The 18382-nt window shown below is 56.3% G+C and overlaps 1 protein-coding gene across 1 annotated transcript; it reads left to right on the top strand.

Moving 5' to 3' along the window:
* Window positions 1–1927: 1927 nt before the first annotated feature.
* On the top strand, window positions 1928–17937 carry LOC128826807 (sialic acid-binding Ig-like lectin 16). Its single transcript, XM_054010294.1, has 12 exons — window positions 1928–2121; window positions 9439–9588; window positions 9929–10333; window positions 10473–10793; window positions 12114–12182; window positions 12623–12868; window positions 13129–13194; window positions 13324–13590; window positions 14105–14410; window positions 14659–14752; window positions 15664–15787; window positions 16936–17937. The coding sequence occupies exons 2-12, from the start codon at window positions 9465–9467 to the stop codon at window positions 17125–17127; spliced, it is 2214 nt and encodes a 737-aa protein (XP_053866269.1). The 5' UTR covers window positions 1928–2121; window positions 9439–9464; the 3' UTR covers window positions 17128–17937.
* Window positions 17938–18382: the final 445 nt, after the last annotated feature.

Raw genomic sequence — 18382 nt, 5'->3', positions numbered from 1 at the left:
CCGGCACCTAATTAAAAAGAGTCTGAAATCAAATGGGGATTAACCAAGGCAGAATGTAACAAACCAAACTAGGGGCCGGCCCGGACACCAGGGTTCCTGCCCCGGCTCTCACCCGAAGGACCAGGGGTCTGCCCTGATCCGCATGGATCCAGCACAGCGAGTTCTAACCCACTAAACCTGGCAGCCACAGTCCCAGCAGGAATCTGCCCCGGGCTCGCCCCTTCCGCCATTGGCTGGGGACCTATGTCAAAGTGGCCACGCCCCACTGTTCAATGGGACCCTCTCACCTGCTCTCCACAGTTCTCGCCCAGCCCTGAACAGGTGGAGCAAACTCACTGACTTGAACCAGCTTCCCAGCACAGCTGACAGTGCCCACATGCAGGGGGGCAGAGCTGACGTGCCAGTGGCCTGGGGCAGAGTGGGCCAGGGTATGGCTGGGTTGGGAAACTTAGGAGGATCCGGCCATCGGGACTGGTCCCAATGCCCCTAGGGGGCGCTGTGTTTCTTTTAGTTCTAGGTTTCTTCCAAACCCCTGTGTATCTCAACACCAGGCAAGGAGTCCTTGTATAAACAGCCCCCGTGCCCCACCCCAGAGGCAGGCAAATCTCAGCACTGGGGAGGGGCCCCTGTGTAAACAGCCCCCAGAACCCAGGCCAGATTCATCTGCGTCTCAGCTCTTAAGTAGAAGGACAGAGTCTGTGGCAGGCTGTGGAATCCAGCTGCTTCTCCTGATCCAGCCGATGACCCGGGTCCCATCCCAAGGGAATCCCCAGACTCAGTGACCCGGGACCTGGGAGGCGTTTGAGGAACCGAGAGACAGAAAACAAACATCTGCGCTCAATTGACCAGCTCGGATCTGCTGGCATCTCCCCTGCTGAGAGACCCTAGAGGGGAAAGGCCCCATGCCCCATTCCACCCACTCTCAGACAGTCCCCCTGCAGTGGGGTCAGAAGCCAGCTGTCCATGGGAATTGGCCTGTGTCTGTGACAATCTCTCTCTTGCGTCGATGGCACTGAGATTTCCAGCCATTGGAACTGGCTTGTGAAAGACGTTCTAGGGCCAGATTCACCTGCTGACTTTCCCTTCCTGTCTTGAAATCTCACTTCTCGCCGCAGCCCTTGCCCTGACACTCGCACCCACTCCCTGCCAGGCAGGTCTCCACATGCACCAGGTTCTTCCCATAGGAGTCGGGCTTCTCTAGCTGTCCTAACCGGGAATCTGCTGTTCCAGTGCGCTGTTCCCAGCCATCCCACCCCAGAGGTGGACGCATTTCAGCTCCAGCTGAGCAACCCCTGGGCAGTGTCACGGTGTGGCTGTTCCCCAGCTGCCCCGCCTGGAGGCGGCTGCATCTGAGCTCAGGGTGAGTGATTAGTGACTGCAGCATGTACGATATGATAAGAGGTGTGAGCTGCTAGTGTTAAAATATTATTGTGTGATTGGAAAAAGCAGTAGTAGAGCTAGGATGGGGGACAGGTAACCAGGACTCCTGGATTTTATCCACGGTTCTACACTCAATGGACCAGCTCCTATTTTCTGGCGTCTCGCCTGCTGAGAGACCCTAGAGGGGAAGGACCCTTGTTCCCATTCCCACCCCGCAGAGCCAGCCAGTGCCCCACCCCGGGGGAGATTGGAGCCAGTGCCCCCTAGAGGGGACAGGCCCCAACCCCCATTTCCCCCCACCCCTAGTCAATCCCCCTGTGGTAGGGCCGGAAGCCGGCTGTCCATGTTTGCTGGCCAGTATCTGTGACAATCTCTCTCTTGCGTCAATAGCACCAAAATCTCCAGCCCCTGGAACCAGCTTGTGCAAGACGTTCTACTGCCAGTTTCACCAGCTGACTTCCCCTTCCTGTCTTGAAATCTCACATCTTGCCGCAGCCCTCGCCCTGACACTTCCACCCGCTCCCTGCCAGGCAGGTCTCCACACATACCCAGCTCTTCCCATAGGAGTCAGAATTCTCTAGCCATCCTAACCAGACATCTGCTGTTCCAGTGCGCTGTTCCTAGACGCCCCACTCCAGAGACAGATGCATCTCAGCTCTGGGTGAGCAACCCCTGGGCAGTGTCGCTGTGTCGCTGTTCCCCAGCTGCCCCGCCCCAGAGGCGGATGCATCTCAGCTTGTGGTGAGTGATTAGTGTCTGCAGCATGTACAATATGATAAGAGGTGTGAGCTGCTAGTGTTCAAATATTATTGTGTGACTGGAAAAAGCAGTAATAAAGGGATAGAGCTGGGATGGGGGGCAGGGAGCCAGGACTCCTGGGTTCTATTCCTGACTCTGAGAGGGGAATGGGGTCTAGTGGTCAGAGCGGGGGGGGGGGGGGGCTGGTAGCCAGGACTCCTGGGTTCTATTTCCAGCCCCACAGACAATATGCAGCCTGACCCTGTTGCAGGGAAGCCGCAGGCAGCCCCCACCAGAGGGAGGGGAATTTGGCAGGATGCTGGTGCTGGGATTTCTGAGAGAACATATTCCCCTGCCCCCCTCAGCACCCACTTCTGCTTTCACATTCCTGTGCATTCCACTTCCCCACACCCTGAGTCACAAACCCTGGGGAACCCGGGCTGCAGGATCGGAGAGCCAGGCGCTGGGCCCCCTCTGCAGGTCTAGGGGTGAGTGGAGCTGGGTGGGGGAGGGAGCTGGATGCTCTGTGGAGACTGGGGTGCCCCTCAATCCCGACGTGCAGCCCCTTGCCATCTCAGCCCTGGGCTGCACATCCCCACACCTCTGCTGGTGCCCGAGCCTGAGCAGGGTCCCACCCCAGTGCTCCCCCACCATGGAGACCACACTGGAGGTGTCGGCTCAAGGGGCCACGTACAGCAGGGGGTTCCCCAGTTTTCTACGTGCAAACTTCTTCCTCCAGCCGCACTTGCTCCATTGCCCCCACCATGGAGCTGTTTGGGGCACAGACCCCTTGGGGTCCCAGACACTGCACAGGGGCAGGGCAGCCCCCCAGGGATGGGGATGTAGGCTGAAACTCTCAGGGCCGGCCTCTGCCCCTCCAGCCCTGGGCAGCGGGGCCTGTCCCACCCTGCTCTGGCAGGGGATGGTGCATGGGCCACGGGAGATCCAGGCTGAGACACCCTACCCCACCCCCAGATCACTACACTTGTGACCAGCCCCAAGGCTGCAGAACTCCAGCCTTGCCCAGAGGGGGAACACTCCTGTGATTGGCTGCCCTGCCCACTTGCCCCGCCTCCTGGAGAAGGGCAGCCAATCAGTGGTGCTGCAGGAGCTGAGAGGAATTTTTAGGCAGGGGAAGGAAACAGGGAAGCGGCTTTGTAACGATGGTGGCTTTTGGTTGGACACTTCTGAGAGTGCCAATTGAGGACAAATTGCTTAAAGCAGCACAGTCCCAACCCAAGGCTGGGGTTCCTATACACACCAAGGCACCAACCAGCTAAACACAGAAGACTCCGGTTTTACCCCACTGGCTAACCGCAAGTCTCACAAGCAATTTCCTTAGACACTCCAGTTTCCCAGTACCACCACCAGTGCCACTCGTTATGGGGACAAATGGTTATGAAAACCAATACCCCAGTAAAAGAAAAAAGTTTCTCTCGATTCCAAAGGACCAAGCCCCAGACCCAGGTCAATATACAAGTTAGATCTTACCCACAAATCACGCTGCTGCCAATCCTTTAGAATCTAAAATCTAAAGGTTTATTCATAAAAGGAAAAAGATAGAGATGAGAGTTAGAATTGGTTAAATGGAATCAATTACATACAGTAATGGCAAAGTTCTTGGTTCAGGCTTGTAGCAGCGATGGAATAAACTGCAGGTTCAAATCAAGTCTCTGGAACATCCCCAGCTGGGATATGTCATTCAGTCCTTTGCTCAGAGCTTCATTTTGTGGCAAAGTCCCTCCAGAGATTAGAAGCAGGATTGAAGACAAGATGGAGATGAGGCATCAGCCTTTTATAGTCTCTTCCAGGTGTAAGGACATCTCCTTGTTCTTACTGTGGAAAATTACAGCAAAATGGAGTTTGGAATCTGTAACAGGGTGCTGGCTAGGAGAAACAAGCCAGGCCCCCTGTTAGCCCTGTTCCAGAGGAAGAACGGTATTAGTTGGGCTGGATGAAGAGCCACGCCCTAATTACCAGAGTTGGTCTCTGACTGTGTTTGTGGAGGGGCCGAGAGCAGGCACTGCTACACGTGGGGGCTTGTCTGGGATCCTGACACCAGCGACTGTGGTTGGCGGCCTTGGAGATGGAAGAGACCTTAAAATGGCTGGTGAAGCAGCAGGAGGAGATGCAACAGGCCCTGGTCAATGTCCAGTTGTCCCAGCAGACTGAGAAGCAGGCCTTCTTGACCTGGCAGGTGGAACAACAACGAAGCCTGCAGGATTTTATCAGGGAGCAGACCAACACCCAAGCACAGCTCCTACAGTGGGTGGTGAGTCCTGCAGTGCGTGAGGGCACCCGGGCTCCGGACTGGAGACTATGCAAGATGAGCCTGGCAGATGACCCAGATGCATTCTTGGGGACATTTGAGCAGGTAGCCACGGGCACTGGGTGGGAAAGGACAACCTGGGCCCTCCGGCTCATGCCGCACCTGGTGGGAGAGGCTCAAGCCACCTATATGGCACTGAGTGACAAAAACGCTCGGGATTATGGGACAATATGGGTCGCTATTCTAGACCTGGTGGGCCTATCAGCCGAACGCTACCGGCAGAAGCTGCGGGCCACTCGCTGGATGTCGGCTGTGTGGCCCGGTGCCTTTACCCAGAGGTTAATGGACTGGGTGACCCAGTGGTTACGGCCCGAGATACAGACCACGGTGGAGATTATGGACAGTGTGGTCCTGGAACAGTTGTTACAAAGCATCCCTGAGACAATACAGGTCTGGGTGAGGCGGCATCAGCAGGAGATTGTAGAGGCAGCAGTCAGGTTAACTGAAGAGTATATAGAGGCCGAGGGACCCCAGAGGGAGGACCAGCTCTGGAGGGATAGGGAGCCGGGGAGGAGACTAACCGAGCCGTTCTCCAGGCCAGCCCCAGGAAAGAGGGGCGAGCTCCTAGGGACACCCGACCGACCGGCCAGGCTTACCTGCTGGCAATGCGGCAAACCGGGACATACAAAACGGGACTGCCCAGAGATGGAGTGCGGGTGGGCCGAGTTCAGTGGATGGATGATGGTAGCAGGGCAGACAGGGGGATGGAACCTGCCCGCTGTCCCTGTGAAAGTGGGAAGAAAACCCCAAGCCGGCGTGCTGGATACAGCATCCGGCTGTATGCTTGTATAGCAGGCATTGATAAAACCGCATTGGCTGGTCTGGGGGCAAGAATGGCCCTGGGGTGCATACACAGGGACAAAAAGTTTAACCAGGTGGCCCAGGTACCCCTGGAAGTGAAGGGGGGTCCTGGAGCAGTTACCATATCCAGTGGTGGTGGGCAGGGACTGGGGTTCACTACCAAGAAGGAAGAAAGGGGGCACCCACAAAAGGGGGGCATGCCGCCCGAGCCAGGGGGCTGTTGGAATTGGGGATGGACCTAGATCTGTCGAGGCAAATAAAACTCCTAGACAACCGAGCCCAGAGTGAGTGGGTCCATGGGAGGCCTGCATGGGGGAACTCACAGGCTTAGGCCCCTCAGGGGAAGGGCTGGGCCCTGCTGAGGACCCCAGGGAAACAGCACCTGCGGGTGAGGTCCAGAACCCACATGAAGATGTGGGGGAACTGAGGAAAGGAAGATCCCGCCGGATGAGGGGATAACTTTTGACGCCGTCCCTCAGTACAGGAGGAGCTGGGGTCAGGGCCCCTGCCGCCGTGTGATTGGTGTGATGATCTGCAGGGGGAAGGAGAATTAGGGGGGCCGCCACTACCTCCGCAGTGTACCTTCTGTGGGAGGGGGATAGAGCGAGTGCTGGTGGAGGGGGCTGGGACTCAACCAGTCCCAGGGGAAACCTTCCCCGCAGAAAGCCCCACTCCAAGTAAAAATAAAAAGCGAAAGGGCCAAAAGGCAGGTGGTCCGAGGGCAGCCGGACCGTATACCTCTTAAGCGGGGAGGGGTGTAACAGGGTGCTGGCTAGGAGAAACAAGCCAGGCCCCTGTTAGCCCTGTTCCAGAGGAAGAAGGGTATTAGTTGGGCTGGCTGAAGGGCCACGCCCTAATTACCAGAGTGGATCCACCTGCAGGCCTGGCTAGCCAGCCTGCCCTATAAAGCTGGCTAAGAGATGGGCAGCAGGGGGAGACAGCAAAGGGAGGAGCATGGGCTCTAGATCCCTGCTGGCTGGGAAGCTAGTGGTCTCCAAGAGTGTTGGTCTCTGTAAATACTTGTAAATAGTAGGTGGTGGGAACGGACACAAACAATAAAAGGACACAGGTGCTGCACTTCAGTTGGTCTCTGACTGCGTTTGTGGAGGGGCCGGGAGAAGGCACTGCCCCAGAGTCACATGGGCAAGTCTAGGGCGACCAGACGTCCCGATAAAATCAGGACTGTCCCGATATTTAGGCATTTGTCCTGATATTTTGCACTGGTTTTGTTGTTGTTGGTTTTTTTTGCTCTGCCGGCGGGACTTTTTTTTTTTTTTTGCTTAACCGCTCTAACCACTCAGTGACAGACTTGAAGGTGGCAATTTTACAACAAAAAACCTTCAAAAACAGACTCCAAAGAGGGACTGCTGAACTTGAATTAATATGCAAATTAGATACAATTAACTTAGGTTTGAACAGAGACTGGGAATGGTTGGGCCATTACACTAATTAAATCTATTTCCCCATGTTAAGTATCATCACACCTTCTATGGGTCATCTCGATTATCACTTCAAAGGTTTTTTTTCTTCTGCTGCTGATGGCTCATCTCAATTGATTGGCCTCTTACCGTTGGTATACGTACTTCCACCTTTTCATGTTCTCTGTATGTATATCTTCTTGCTGTATGTTCCAGTCTATGCATCCGATGAAGTGGGCTGTAGCCCATGACAGCTTATGCTCAAATTTGTTAGTCTCTAAGGTGCCACAAGTACTCCTCATCTTCTGACAATGGCCAATGCCAGGTGCACTAGAGAGAATGAACAGAACAGTAATCATCAAGTGATCCATCCTCTGTCGCCCATTCCCAGCTTCTGGAAAACAGTGGCTAAGGACACCATTGATGGACCTGTCCTCCATGAATTTATCCTATTCTTTTTTGAAACGTGTTATAGTCTTGGCCTTCACAACATCCTCTGGCAAGGAGTTCCACTGGTTGACTGTACATTGTGTGAATAAATACTTCCTTGTGTTTCTGTTAAACCTGCTGCCTCTTAATTTCATTTGGGGACTCCTAGTTCTTGTGTTATGGGCAGGGTCGGCTCTAGGTTTTTTGCCGCCCTAAGCAAAAAAAAAAAAAAACCTCCGAGAGCGCAACTGCCGCCCGTGGAATTGTGTTTGGTTTGTTGGTGCCTAGAGCTGGTCCCGGTTATGGGGAGGAGTAAATAACACTTCTTTATTTACTTTCTCCACACCTGTCAGGATTTTATAGAGCTCTATCATATACCTCATTCGTCGTCTTTTTTCCAAGCTGAACAGTCCCAGTCTTATTAATCTCTCCTCATATGAAACCTGTTCCATACCCCTAATCATTTTTGATGCCTTTTTCTGAACTCTTTCCAATTCCAGTTTGAGATAGGGCCACCAAATCTGCATGCAGTATACAAGATGTGGGCGTACCATGGATTTATATAGGGGAAATATGACATTTTCTGCCTTATTAACTATCCCTTTCTTAATGATTCCCAACATTCTGGTCACTTTTTTGATGATCTTTCCACACTGATGAATGTTTTCAGAGAACTATCCACAATACCCCAAGATCTCTTTTTTGACTGGTAACAGCTCAATTTATATGTATAGTTAGGATTATGTTTCCCAATGTGCATAACTTTGCTTTTTTTAACATTTAATTAGGTTACCCAGTCACCCAGTTATGTGAAATCCCTTTGTAGCTCTTCGAAGTCACCTTTGAATTTAACTATCTTGAGTAGTTTTGTACCATATGCAAATTTTGCCACCTCACTGTTTACCCCTTTTTCCAGATCATTTATGAATTTGTTGAACAGCACTGGTCCCAATACAGACCCCGGGAAACACTGCTATTTATCTCTCTCCACTCTGAAAATTGACCATTTATTCCTATCCTTTCTTTCCTATCTTTTAACCAGTTATTCATCCAGAAGAGGACCTTCCCACTTATCCCATGACAGCTTACTTTGCTTAAGAGCCTTTCGGGAGGGACCTTGTCAAAGGCTTTCTGAAAATATAAGTACATCAACTGGGTCACCCTTCTACACATGCTTGTTGACTCCCTCAACAAATTCTAGTAGATTGGTGATGCATGATTTCCCTTTATAAAAACAACGTTGAGTCTTCCCATCAAATCCTGTTCATTTATGCATCTGATAATTCTGTTCTTTACTGTAGTTTCATACAGTTTGCCCGGAACTGAAGTTAAGCTTAGTGACCTCTAATTGCCGGGATCACTGCGGGAGCCTTTTTTAAAAATTGGTGTCACATTAGCTATCCTCCAGTCATCTGTCAGAGAAGCTGATTTAAATGATAGGTTACATAACACAGCTAGTAGTTCTGCAATTTCACATTTGAGTTCCATCAGAAGTCTTCTCCAGCTTCCTTATGAGAATGTCATATGGGACTGTGTCAAAAGTCTTGCTGAAGTCCAGTTATATTATGTCCACATCGCTTTCCCCCAGCCCCCAACCAGTTACTTCATCAAAGAAGGAAATCAAGCTGGTTTGGCAGGATTTGTTCTTGGTAAATCCATGCTGGTGATGACCCCTGCGTCCTCACAAATTGAAGATTTTATACATTGTTCTAGTAGCTTTCCAGGTGTTGAGGTCAGGCTGACCAGTCTATAGTTCCCCGGCTCCTCCTTTCTCCCTTTTAAAGATCCCCTTCTTCCGTCTTCTGGGATGTCTCCTGGCATCCATGAGTTTCAAAATATTATTTCCAGTGGCTCCAAGATTTCTTCCACTAATTCCTTCAGCACCACGGGTTGCATGGCATCCTGCCCCACTAATCTGAATTCATTCAGATGGGTCAGAAGATCTCTGACGTGTTCTTTACTTATCCCAATCTGCAGCCCTTCCGCTTTGCTGTCTGTGGTAACTTCACTGGTCACCTGCTCACATGTTTTTTTTTGTAGGAAGACTGAAGCAAAACAGGCACTGAGCAGCGCTGCCTTCCCACCATCTTCTGTCACCAGATCAGGATTTTCTGGCCGCTCTCATGATTCTTAGAAAAAATCTCATTTTTTTTCACCAATTTAAGGATTTTTTTTAGCCCATGATCTCTTCGGACCATCTGGTGATTTGGGGGGGTCACTGCGCTGCCAGCAGTTCCAGATCAGCCCCCTGCAGAGCCCAGCAGTACTGATGGTCCCCCAGGCAGATCTGTCCCCCTCAAACAGCCTCTGCTCTCACACTTCTAACCCCCTGTCTGTCTCTAGGTCTGTCCCAGTCCGACACCCCAGCCATGGGCAGAGCCCTGCCGCGACAGCATGATGCTGGGGAAAGGGAGCTCCCGGCTCAGGGCCCCCCCTCGAGAGCAGGGGGTCCTGCCACGCTGAGGGTCCTGATCCTCACCCTGCTCTGGAGGGGTAAGTAAGCAGCACCTGCAGCCCCAGAGGGAAGGGCAGAAACTGCATTAAGCAGTGCCAGGTCTGTCCCAGAATGTGAAAGGGAGACTGGCCAGATGGGGAGGGGAGCCCAGTGCCCCAGTGTGGTGCTAGGGGGTGCTGAGTGACAGGGAGCAGGCAGGGGGCTTGATGTAGGGAAGAATGGAAACTAAATGGAGTAAGATTTGGTCAAGGAACCAGGGATGGACAAGTAGGGGGCTGCAGGTCAGGAGTGAGGGGTGCCGGCAGAGCTATGGGGGGAACTCAGGGTTGGTCTCTGCTCTCTATGGGTCCCACTTCGATCCCTCCCCTTCCCCTGCAGGGTCCCTGTCCCAGAAGTCTGGTTATTCCTTCATGGTGCCGCAGTCGGTGTCGGTGCAGGAAGGTCTCTGCATTCTTATCCCCTGCACCTTCGCGTACCCAGCCTCGTTCGACATCAACAATAACTGGGCCCAGCTTTACGGATACTGGTTCAAGAATAAGGCCAATGTGGGCTTTGATCCCCCCGTGGCCAGCAGTAACCCCAGCCAGGGGGTGTCGCAGGAGACCCAGGGCCGGTTCCAGCTGACGGGGGATCTGGTACGTGGCGATTGCTCCCTGCAAATCGCTAACGCCCGATGGACGGATGCGGGGAGATATTTCCTTACAGTCAAGAAAGGAGACTTTAAATACAGTTACCGCTCCAATTACTATCGCACTCACCCTACGTTAGAGATCTCCGTGCCAGGTAAGAGCAGCCGCAGTCACCACTCATCAGCCCCCCTTAGCCAGCCAGTCCCTGCCCTGGGCCCGGATCGGAGTCGCGTCCCTAGAGGGGAAAGGCCCCATCTCCACAGCTGATTCTCTCCCCTCTCCCCATGTCTCAGGGCTGACAGAGAAGCCAGAGATCCAGATCTCATCGGCGCGGGGGTTTTCAGGGACGCTGCTGCCCGGGGAGCCGGTGACTGTGACGTGCACGGCCCCTGGGCGCTGCTCCGGGCCTCCTCCCCAAGTCACTTGGACAGGGTCATTCAGCAACACAGCCCGGGACGTCTCAGCCCAGCTGCCAAATGGCACCTGGGCCCATAGATCCGCTCTGAGCTTCACGCCCACCTCGATTGACCACGGCAAAGAGCTCGTCTGCAGAGTCACCTTCAACCCAGCATGGGGACCTTTCACCAGCAGAACCGTCCAGCTCCGCGTCGGCTGTGAGTGACCCACCCAGCCCCTCCAAGCCCCCTCCGCTGGGATCCCCACTCCTGGGCTCCCCAGACCTGCCCTCCAGCCTCACCCCCAACTCAGCCCTGTGCTGAGATCCCCACGCCCCACCATGCACCCTCAGCCAATTCTACTCTAGGCTCCTTCCCTCCACACCTTCCAGCCCCTCCTCTCTTGGGATCTTCACAACCTTCCTGCCCCCCTTGGCTATGGCTCCCCCCTCCCATCCACGCCCTCAGGTCCCCAGGCTCTTCCCTTCTGGGATCCTCTCTACCCCTGACCTGCTCTACCCCGAGAATCCTCCTGTGCTGGGATCCACCCCCCCCCATTCCAGTCCCCTGTTGCAGGGATTCCCCCCTCACACCAGCCACCCCAGTTCCCCCTGAGATCCCCCCAGGCTGTTCCACCGCATCTCCTCCACCCCCTCCCCTTTCTGCAGGGATCGGTGGATGCTCTATATGGGGCAGTGTGTTAACGGGACCCAGTTGCTGTTGGGCACTAAACACGCTCTGGGTCAGTGCCCAGAGACCTCGGCCCGCCCTGCCCCAGGGAAACCCCCATTAAATGGCCCGAGCCCCATGAGCCCGACGCAATGGACCCAGGCTCTGAGGCTCGGCACCGCGGGGCTTTGAGGGCAGCGTGGACAGACCCTGCCAGGCCGGACTAGCGGGTATCAGCATCCAGCTGTTCTGCGTGTTACTTTTAGCTGCCCCTCTGGGCGCAGCTGGGCTGCAAAATACCCAGGCCTGGCCAGCTAAGCCAGAGGGCGAAAGGAGAGGGCTGGGGAGAGATGAACCGAGAGGGGAGGCAAAGGAACGATGATGAGGGTGTCTGATGTCCCTGGTGGTGGCTGGGTCTGGAGCGGGGGTGGGAGTGGGGTTATTTAAACCCCTGGCTCTGGCCCACCCTGCGGAGAACACATTTGGGGAGCAGCTGAATTCCCGGGCACCTGGCAGACGGTGGCACCAAGATGGCAACACTCGCCCCAGTACCCAGGCCTGAGCAGCCCAGCCCCTCGTTAGTGCTTCTGCCAATTAGGCCGAATTTAAACCCACCATTTTTGGTCCCTTGGGTTTCGATTTCCCACAGTCCTGGGTTCCGTCAGGCGCCTCTTGGGTCAGGCTCAGTCGGATCTGTCGCTTCCCTTCCCTGCCCACGGGTCTTGTATCACTTCAGGGACTTTCCCGTCCCCCAGCTGAGCTCACAGCGAGGGTCCATGTCTAGGCTCAGTGATCACTAGTGACTCCCCGCCCCCTGCACCACGGTGCTGTCCAGCCCCCCTGATCTCCCCTGTCTGGTTTGTGTTACAGACCCGCCTGGACCCCTCAGCATCACCGGTACCCTGACCAGGAATGGACGCCCCGGTGAGAGGCCGCACTGCGAGCCCCGGGAATCAGCGAGCGCCTCCTAGTTATGCTCTGCCCGCGCTCAGGGCCAAGCGCCAGGCTCAGCTGGGTCAGGCTGATCCGTGCCCGGAGGGGAGAGCCTGAGGAAGCCTCAGGACTGTAAGGAAGGAGGTGGGAGTAGCGGGCCTGGTTCCCCTCTGTCTCCAGAGCCTGGTGCATCATTAGGGGGGCACTGGGCAGCGGGGAGGAGATGGGTTACAGGCCGATCTCTGCAACGGAGACCTGCTGCCATGGAAAGGCACCAAGATTGTGCACCCACCCAAGAGCTGGCTACGTCCCCACGCTGGGCGATGGGTCCCTGTATAAACAGCCCCCATGTCCCACCCCAGTGGTGATTGCATCTCAGCTCCTTAGTGGGGAATCTCTGGGGGGACCAAGGAACACCTGATCATCTTTTCCAGATGTGTGGGAAGCTGAGGGCGACGCGATGTCTCTACTGACTCACGAGGGCGACTCCCTGACCCTGAGCTGTGAGGCTGGGAGCAGAATCGAGGCCACCCTGAGCTGGGCCAAGGGGAACAAGTCCCTGAGCTCCGGCCAGGGAGGGGCCGGGCACCTGGAGCTGGCGAATCTCAGCAGAGCAGATGCTGGGGAGTATCGGTGCTGGGCAAACAATTCCTATGGTTTGGCCAGCCGGGCCCTGCGTGTGCATGTGCAATGTAAGGCGCTAGGGGGCGCCGTGCACAGGGAGGGTCATCAGTGGAGGGAGCTCAGGGGCAGGTGGTCAGTAGGGAGCACCTTGACTCATGGGATGGGCGGGGCATCCATGGGGGGTGCTGGGCTGCGGAGGGAGAGGGGGGTCAGTGGGCGGTGCTGGGCTGCATGTGGGGACAGGGTATCCATGGGGGGTGCTGGGCTGTGCAGCAGGGGTTCTGTGTGGGGCTCTATCTAATCTAATATGTTGCCATGGGTGTTTCAGCTCTAGAGAGGACTCTGCAAATCACCGTCTCCAGAGCTAACAGGAGCGACCCCCAGCTATTCCAAGGTATCGCTAGGGGTCGGGGAGTGGGGAACGGGGCCTTTCCCCTCTAGGGGGCACTGGCCCTGATCCGGCCCCCAGGCAGGGACTGGCTGGCTCAGGGTGCGAGTGGCTCTGAATTATTTCTATTCTCAGACCCCAGCACCGTGGTGGCGAACAGTTCACAGCTCACGGCCCGGGAGGGCGACTCTCTGCGGTTCCTCTGCTCCGTCGCCAGTAGCCCCCCCGCTGCGCTGGGCTGGGTGAGGGGGGGCCGAGCCGTCGAGGACACCCGCTCCGCGGGGAAGAATCCGCTGCGGCTGGAGCTGCCCAACGTGATGGCCGAGGACGGGGGGCTGTATGGCTGCTGGGCCAAGAACAAGGAGAGCTCCGCCCAGGGGACGTTCCAGCTGCTCGTCGAGTGTGAGTGGGGTTAACCCCTGGGACGCTGACACTGGAGAGTAGCAGTGTTAATCCATGAGACTCCTCGCTGCTGAGTTCTAGCAGGTGTCACAGGTGCCTGGCCCCTTTAAACGGAGACAGTGCAACCCCACCCCTTGCCCCATGCCATAGTTAGCTCCAAGGGGGGCAGCTGAGGCTTGACTGTACTCCTGGGGCGTCTACAAGGGCCGTGAGCGCCCAGGCTGAGGGCGGAGAAGCAGGTGGGTTGGTGTGAAGCGCAGCTGGCTGAGGATGGGGCCAGATCAGCGCCCAGGGGCCGGCTGAAGATACACCCCAGGGCAGAAGGACCCCAGGACTCCCTGACACTGGATATTAGCAGGTTAATCTATGGCACTCGCTTCCCCTGGGTATTAGTAGGGTTAACCTGCAGGACTCCCGGCCACTGGATGTGAGTGGGGTTAAGCTGTGGGACTCCCTGCCCCAGGGTTTCTCTCTCTGACTATTAATTTGTCGCTGTGTCTCCTGCTCTCCCCAGACAGCCCCCGGCCGGGGACCAGGCTGAACTCGTCCTGCCAGCACCAGGGGCCCAGAATCAGCTGCAGCTGCTGCCTGCGCTCCCACCCCCCACCCCAGCTTCAGTGGCAAGTGGACGGGGAGTCCATGGCTGGGAATGGCTCATGGGGGGCCCTGCAGGTCAGCTCCTGGGCTCAGGGGGATGAGGCTGTCAGCACCCTAAGCTGGACGGGGAGCAGGAACAGAGGCCCCCAGATCTTCTGCCTCGGTTTCAACCCCCACGGGACCTATGGTGCCCTGCATTTTGACTTCAGCCCCCCATGGAGAGGTGAGATACTTGGACTCCTGGGTTCTGTCCCCAGGTCAGGGAGGGAGCCAGGACTCCTGGGTTCTCTCCCCAGCCCTGGAAGAAGAGTGGAGTCTGGGAGTTGAAGGCAGGGGAGTTTGGAGCCAGGATTCCTAGATTCTATTCCCAGTTCTGGGAGGGGAGTGGGTTCTAATGGTTAGAGCAGGGGGCTGGAAGCCGAGACTCCTGGGTTCTCTCCCAGCCATGCCCTGTGCTGTGTGTTTTTGCAGGTGCAGAGGAGCCTGGCAAGCTGCTGGGCGTTGGGGTGGCCTGTGGGCTGGGGATCGCCGTCGGCTTCTTCCTTCTCGGGCTCTGTGTGCACAAGTGAGTCTGATGCCTCCCGCCCTGACACCCAGCTGCCCCCACCCCCGATATCCCATTGAGATCCCCTTAGGGTTACCATATTTTAATATCACAAAAAGAGGACACTCCATGGGCCCCGGCCCCACCCCAACTCCACCCTTCCCCGCCCCCACCCCACTCCAATTCCGCCCCTTCCCCAAAGTCCCCGCCCCAACTCCATCCCCTCCTCTGAACACTCCGCCCCCCTGTTCTTCCCCCTCCCCTGCTTCCCGCGAATCAAATGTTCGTGGGAAGCCTGAAACAGGCAGGCAGCAGGTAAGCTGGGGCTGGGGTGGTGGCGGTGGTCGGGGGGCCCGAGGAGGCGCGGCCGAGTCTGGTCCCCCCGGCTCCCTCCGGTGGCCAGCCCCGGCCAAGAAGCTCTGGCCCTAGTGTCTCCGGCCCGGCTCGGCTCGGGCCCTGGGGCGCCGGTCCCGGTTCCGGCCAAGCACGCCGGCCCAGGTTCCAGCCGAGCAGCTCCGGCCCACCCCCGGTCCCAGCAGCTCCAACCGGAGCCCGAGCACCCCCAGCCCCGGTCCCAGCGGCTTCAGCTTTGGCCCCAGCGGCTCCAGCCTGGACCCAAGCCCCACGACCCCTCCCTATTTTCCCGGACGTGTCGGGCTTTTTGGAATTTCCTCCTGGATGGGGATTTGAGGACCAAAAAGCCAGACATGTCCAGGAAAATCCGGAAGTATGGTATCCCTAGATCCCCTGCCTTCTCCCCTGGGCTATTCCCGCTCCCGCCCCGAGATCCTCTCCAACCCCTCTCCCTGGCCTATCCTAGTCCCCTGCACTCTAGTCTCCCATAATAGTGTCCACCTTTTCTCTCTCCCCATGGGGCTATTCTACACCCCTGTCCCAGTCTCATGAGTCCATCCTGATCCGTCTCCACACAGGCTGCGAGGCCGGGAGCCGTCACCCCCCAGCAGTGAGCTCAGGGAGATGGCTAACGAGAGCCAGGCCGAGCACACAGCCGATGAGGCCAGCCTGATCTACAGTAACGTCCCCACAATCCCCATGGTATGTACCTAGTCCTCCTGGGGGACGAGGCCCACCTGCACTTCCAACCCCATCCCATCTCTGCCCCCCTCCATTTCTTCTCCTCCCTCTCCCCGCCCTGCTTTCCCACCCCCTTAATGAATGCAGGACTATAAGTCAGGCTTTCAGCAGGGCACCGAACCCCCCGCATGTGTGCCCGGTGCAAGAAATGCAGCCCTGTCACCAACCTGGGCTCTCTGAATGGCATGGGATCGGCTCCTGCATGCAGAAAATGCACCTCATCCCTCAGGTCTCACTCAGAGGGGAGGACATGCAGCGAATGCATTCATGTGCATTCACAAAGTGCACAGGACTAGATTGGAGCTGGAATGCTGCCAACCCCTGGGTGTCTCCCGAATGCACCAGCTGGGCAAGAAATGCATTTCTGCGGTTGCTGCTATGGTATTAGGTGCATATGCTCCAAAAATGCATGCAGAAGGCACGGTGTCTGTTGCAAATATATGCACCCTGCAGAAAATGCAATGAATGTATCAGCATAGTCTATGCAACCACAAGATCCATGGGATCAAATCATGCATGCACGGTGCATAAAATGCACACAGCCCCATTCATCTTGCTAATGCATTGCCGGCGCAGGTAATGCAGAGAATACATTAACTTAACTGGTGCTTTTGATGCATGAGATCAGTGCATGCATGCACAGTGTGTAAAATGCACACTACCCCATGTATCCTGCCAGTGCAGGCAATGCAATTAATGTATTAACTTCACCGGGGCTGCCCCAAGCTGCATGGGAGCTGTTCATGCATGCCCGGTGCATGAAATCCAGTCTATACATTTGCTGAACCTGTTCTGTGATGAGATGCATGAGATGAAATCCTGCATGCGTGGTGCATGAAATGCGCACACCCCCATGCATCTTGCTAATGCGTGGCCTGTGCAGCTGAGGCAGTGAATGCATTAACCGAGCTGGTGTTGACATGGGATCGGCTCATGCGTGCAGCGAATGTGAAACACCCAATCCCACCTCTCTTGCTAGTGCACGCCCGATGCAGGAAATACATTTGCATAGAGGGTGGGGGAAAGGAGGCCTGGGGCAGCCCATGCAATCAGCTCAGCAGGGTGGTTGCAAGTCTCTGCCTGGTGTCTCTGCCTTGCTTCTCGTTCAGGATCACAAGACTCCAGCCGCCCGCCGGACCAAAGACGTCCAGGATGGCGCTGCAGCAGCCCAGGCCCCGCTAGGCCCCGGGGAGCCAGATGAGCAGTATTACGCCTCCATCAACTTCTCCAAGCTGCAGCGCAAAGGGGCGGAGCCTCCAGAGCCCCCCACCACAGAATATTCTGAGGTCCGGCGGAAATAGCCCCTTAGCGCCATGGGCCCAGGCTGGGCATCTCCGGCCCATCCAGTGCTGTTGGGGGGTCACAGCGAGGGGAGAAGGGGGCAAAGGGTTGGCCCAGGACTGGACCCAGGACGTGGGAAACCTGGGTGCAACTCCCTGCTCCGCCCTGAACTCAGGGCGGAGTCAACTAGGCCTTGGAGATTCTGGAGCGCTGCATTGTGGGGAGGTATCCCAGAGTCCTCTGCAGCCAGGTCCCAAAGCCTGCCCCTTCCCAAACCCCACTGCCCCCGGGGGAAAGAGCCTCTGACCCCTCAGCCACAGAGAGTCTCTCTTCTACCCTGCCTGAGCCCTCACCCACTCGTTTCACAGATGGACAGGACTTTCAAGCTCAGGGGCAGCAGCTGGCAGGAGCGGAGGGATGGGCTTGTGTCTAAGGTGCTGGCCTGGCACTTAGGCTTCCTGGGTTTTAGTCCCGGCTCCACTCAAAACACTGTAGGGTGAGGTTGGGCCAGTTGCTGCATCTGTCTCAGCTCAGTTTGCTCACCTTCAAAATTAGGCTAATAATGGTCCCCTGGGCTGCTTATATTATAAAATCTTATGGGCAGGGACTGTCTCTCGCTGTGTGTCTGGGCAGCGCCCGGCACAATGGGGCCCTGGTCTCTGTTTAGGTCAATCAGTGCCACGTGATTCTAACTTCGTAATAACAATGTTATGTTCAAGGTACCATGTTCACTCCAAAGCCAAAAGCATCCGACTGTAAACTTCCCTGTTTTCAAGCTGTTACTTGAAATAGATTTTCATGTGTCATTTTTTGTCACTGCTGCTTTTGAAACAAAGGGCCAAAAACAACTATGATTTATTTGTGTCCAGTAAAGAATCACTTTTCATGTCTGCCGTTCCCCGGGAAGGCCCTGATTGCAGCTGGTTTCTGGGCAGGGCCGGGCATAACACAGCCCCGATCCCAGCTGGGGCAGTGCCTGTCCCTCGCTGTGTCTGTGCAGCACCCAGCTGACACGGACTCACAGGACTCATTCTCGCTCAGCTCCGGACTGCCCCTGGGAGTGACCCTCCTTCAGCGTGGCAGCCCCCGGGAAGGTTGCACTCTTTCTCCCGTGTTAGGCCCTCTGGCCCACCGCTTCCTGGGACCGCACCTCTGAGCTGGCCTGTCTCTGCCGTGGGCCCCCTCAGAGAGTCCCCTCGCTTAGGACCCCCGGGGCCTCCACCCCCAGAGGGAGCAATGCCCCCAATCTTTACCCTGCAGTGACTCTCAGCCAGC

This window comes from Malaclemys terrapin, chromosome 21 (genome assembly GCF_027887155.1).
Source record: "Malaclemys terrapin pileata isolate rMalTer1 chromosome 21, rMalTer1.hap1, whole genome shotgun sequence".
Lineage (NCBI taxonomy): Eukaryota > Metazoa > Chordata > Testudines > Emydidae > Malaclemys > Malaclemys terrapin.
This window is presented reverse-complemented; position numbering and strand designations above follow the sequence as displayed.

Coding starts and splice junctions, on each gene's coding strand:
- LOC128826807 (XM_054010294.1), top strand. CDS start 9,465: ATGGGCAGAGCCCTGCCGCGACAGCATGATGCTGGGGAAAGGGAGCTC. Junction 10,334..10,472: donor GTTAGAGATCTCCGTGCCAG/GTAAGAGCAGCC, acceptor CCCATGTCTCAG/GGCTGACAGAGAAGCCAGAG. Junction 12,869..13,128: donor CCTGCGTGTGCATGTGCAAT/GTAAGGCGCTAG, acceptor TGGGTGTTTCAG/CTCTAGAGAGGACTCTGCAA.